The sequence below is a fragment of the Muntiacus reevesi genome, chromosome 9, assembly GCF_963930625.1.
Source record: "Muntiacus reevesi chromosome 9, mMunRee1.1, whole genome shotgun sequence".
Classification (NCBI taxonomy): domain Eukaryota; kingdom Metazoa; phylum Chordata; class Mammalia; order Artiodactyla; family Cervidae; genus Muntiacus; species Muntiacus reevesi.
Genome location: NC_089257.1, coordinates 43,102,688 through 43,104,979, shown reverse-complemented (window position 1 = coordinate 43,104,979; position 2,292 = coordinate 43,102,688). Strand labels below are relative to the sequence as shown.

General features: G+C 42.3%; 1 protein-coding gene across 1 annotated transcript; it reads left to right on the top strand.

Moving 5' to 3' along the window:
• Positions 1-1,138: 1,138 nt before the first annotated feature.
• On the top strand, positions 1,139-2,086 carry LOC136175865 (olfactory receptor 52H1). The gene has a single exon (XM_065946059.1). It carries the CDS (start codon positions 1,139-1,141, stop codon positions 2,084-2,086), a length of 948 nt encoding a protein of 315 aa, XP_065802131.1.
• Positions 2,087-2,292: the final 206 nt, after the last annotated feature.

Sequence of the window (2,292 nt, the reverse complement as noted above, 5' to 3'; positions counted from 1 at the left end):
GGATTCTCCAGGCAAGAATACTGGTGTGGGTTGCCATGCCCTTCTCCAGGGGATCTTCCCAACCCGGACTTGAACCCAGGTCTCCCACACTGCTGTTGAATTCTTTACTGTCTGAACCACCAATGAAACCCAAATCAAACACAACCATAATGCATTGGCTGGAATTCAAACCGGGGTCTTCTGCGTGGGAGGCAAGAATTCTACCAATGAACCACCAATGCCCCTATTGTGTAAGATTGTGTGTGGGTAAAAATATGATGGAAAAATGTATGAAAGAATGCAAGTATAGATCAAGGGAGGCATGAGATTTTATGAACTAATAAGTGTGTGTGTATCTAAGAGTAAATGTCCTGGAGCCTATGTGTCTATCCAATAGAATATGTATTTGCAAAGAAATAATTGTACTTTTGGACAGAAATCTTGACCAAAATTGTTATTAAGTCCTAAGCATTAGAATATTATGCCACTGTATAGTTTACAGAGTGCTGGAAAAAAGTATTTTTGGAGGAGCAAAATTTAAATTTAAGTTATATCTGTTTACCAGCATAGTGTGGGACTCAGGCAGTATTGGCTAAACTGAATTAGGTTTTTGAATGGCAAAAAAGTGTATGGACCTCACAAATAGAAGAACAACAGTCATCATGAAATTGAAAAAGAGTGAATAACTGCTGGGGGCCGAGACTGATATTCAACAGTGACAGAGGAAGCCAAAATTAACTACCGATGTCCATAATTATCATGTGTACTGTAATCCACCAACCCACCGAAAAAATATGCCCTGGAAATTGGTAGTTTGTAACAACAGTATACGGTGGATAAAAAGTGATTCGTGTCAGTATGGAACACTGCTTGGAAAAGCTGTGTAAAGCATCAGAGGCAACCAGAGTGAATAAGATAAACTCTAAGGGAATGACTGTACTTTCCAACATATATGAGACAACCTGGCTCCTGCTGGTACCCGCTATCTTCATAACAATCTTTCTTCATACAAAAGTGTCTCACTTTGAATTATAATTAGACAGCCACTTTCTTTTTGGGGATATATAATGAGCTGTTGGAAGTGAGAGTGACTCAAGGGAGCCTAACATTTATCACCCTCTGTCCTCAGGAACTGGGACTTGTGTCATCCTGGTCTGCTATGGTCCTTTTCAACCTGAGCAGTGACAACCCAGGACCCTTCATTCTGGTGGGGATCCCAGGCCTGGAGCACGCCCATGTGTGGATTGGGATTCCCTTCTGTATCATCTATATGGTAGCCATTGTGGGAAACTGCATCCTTCTCTACCTAATCTTGGTGGAGCGCAGCCTTCACGAACCCATGTTCTTCTTTCTCTTCATGCTGGCCATGACTGACCTCACCTTGTCCACAGCTGGTGCTCCTAAAACACTCAGTATCTTTTGGCTTGGGGCTCGAGAGATCACATTCCCAGGGTGCCTCACACAAATGTTCTTCCTCCACTACAGCTTTGTCCTGGATTCAGCCATCCTGATGGCCATGGCATTTGACCGCTATGTGGCCATCTGTTCTCCCTTGAGATACAACACTACCTTGACCCCCAAGACCATCATCAAGATTGTGGTGGGAATCTCCTTTCGTAGTTTATGCATCATCTTGCCTGATGTATTCTTGCTCACACGACTGCCTTTCTGTAGGACACGCATCATACCACACACATACTGTGAGCACATAGGTGTTGCCCGGCTCGCCTGTGCGGACATCTCCATCAACATCTGGTATGGCTTTTGTGTTCCCATCATGACAGTCATCTCAGATGTGATCCTCATTGCTGTTTCTTACACACTTATCCTCTGTGCTGTCTTCCGCCTCCCCTCCCAAGAAGCCCGCCAGAAGGCCCTGGGCACCTGTGGTTCCCATGTCTGTGTCATCCTCATGTTTTATACACCTGCCTTTTTCTCCATCCTTGCCCACCGCTTTGGACACAATGTCTCCCGCACTTTCCACATCATATTTGCCAACCTCTACATTGTTATCCCACCTGCTCTCAACCCCATTGTTTATGGAGTGAAGACCAAGCAGATCAGAGAAAAGATCATCATTTTATTTTCCATAAAGGGTACATTATAATGTTCCACTGTGCAATGGAAAAGTTAGGAGAAATTTTTAATGTATATTAATGTGTAAGAATTTTTTAAAAGGTAAATGTTATTTAAAGTAAGAGCAGATTTTGTGTTTTATGAATATGTCATGATTTATATGAAAGAAAGATTTTTATGTATTAAAATATTCCTTAATGACCTGATTGTTTTTGGAATATGAAATGGCGCAGGATA

Coding starts and splice junctions, on each gene's coding strand:
- LOC136175865 (XM_065946059.1), top strand. CDS start 1,139: ATGGTCCTTTTCAACCTGAGCAGTGACAACCCAGGACCCTTCATTCTG.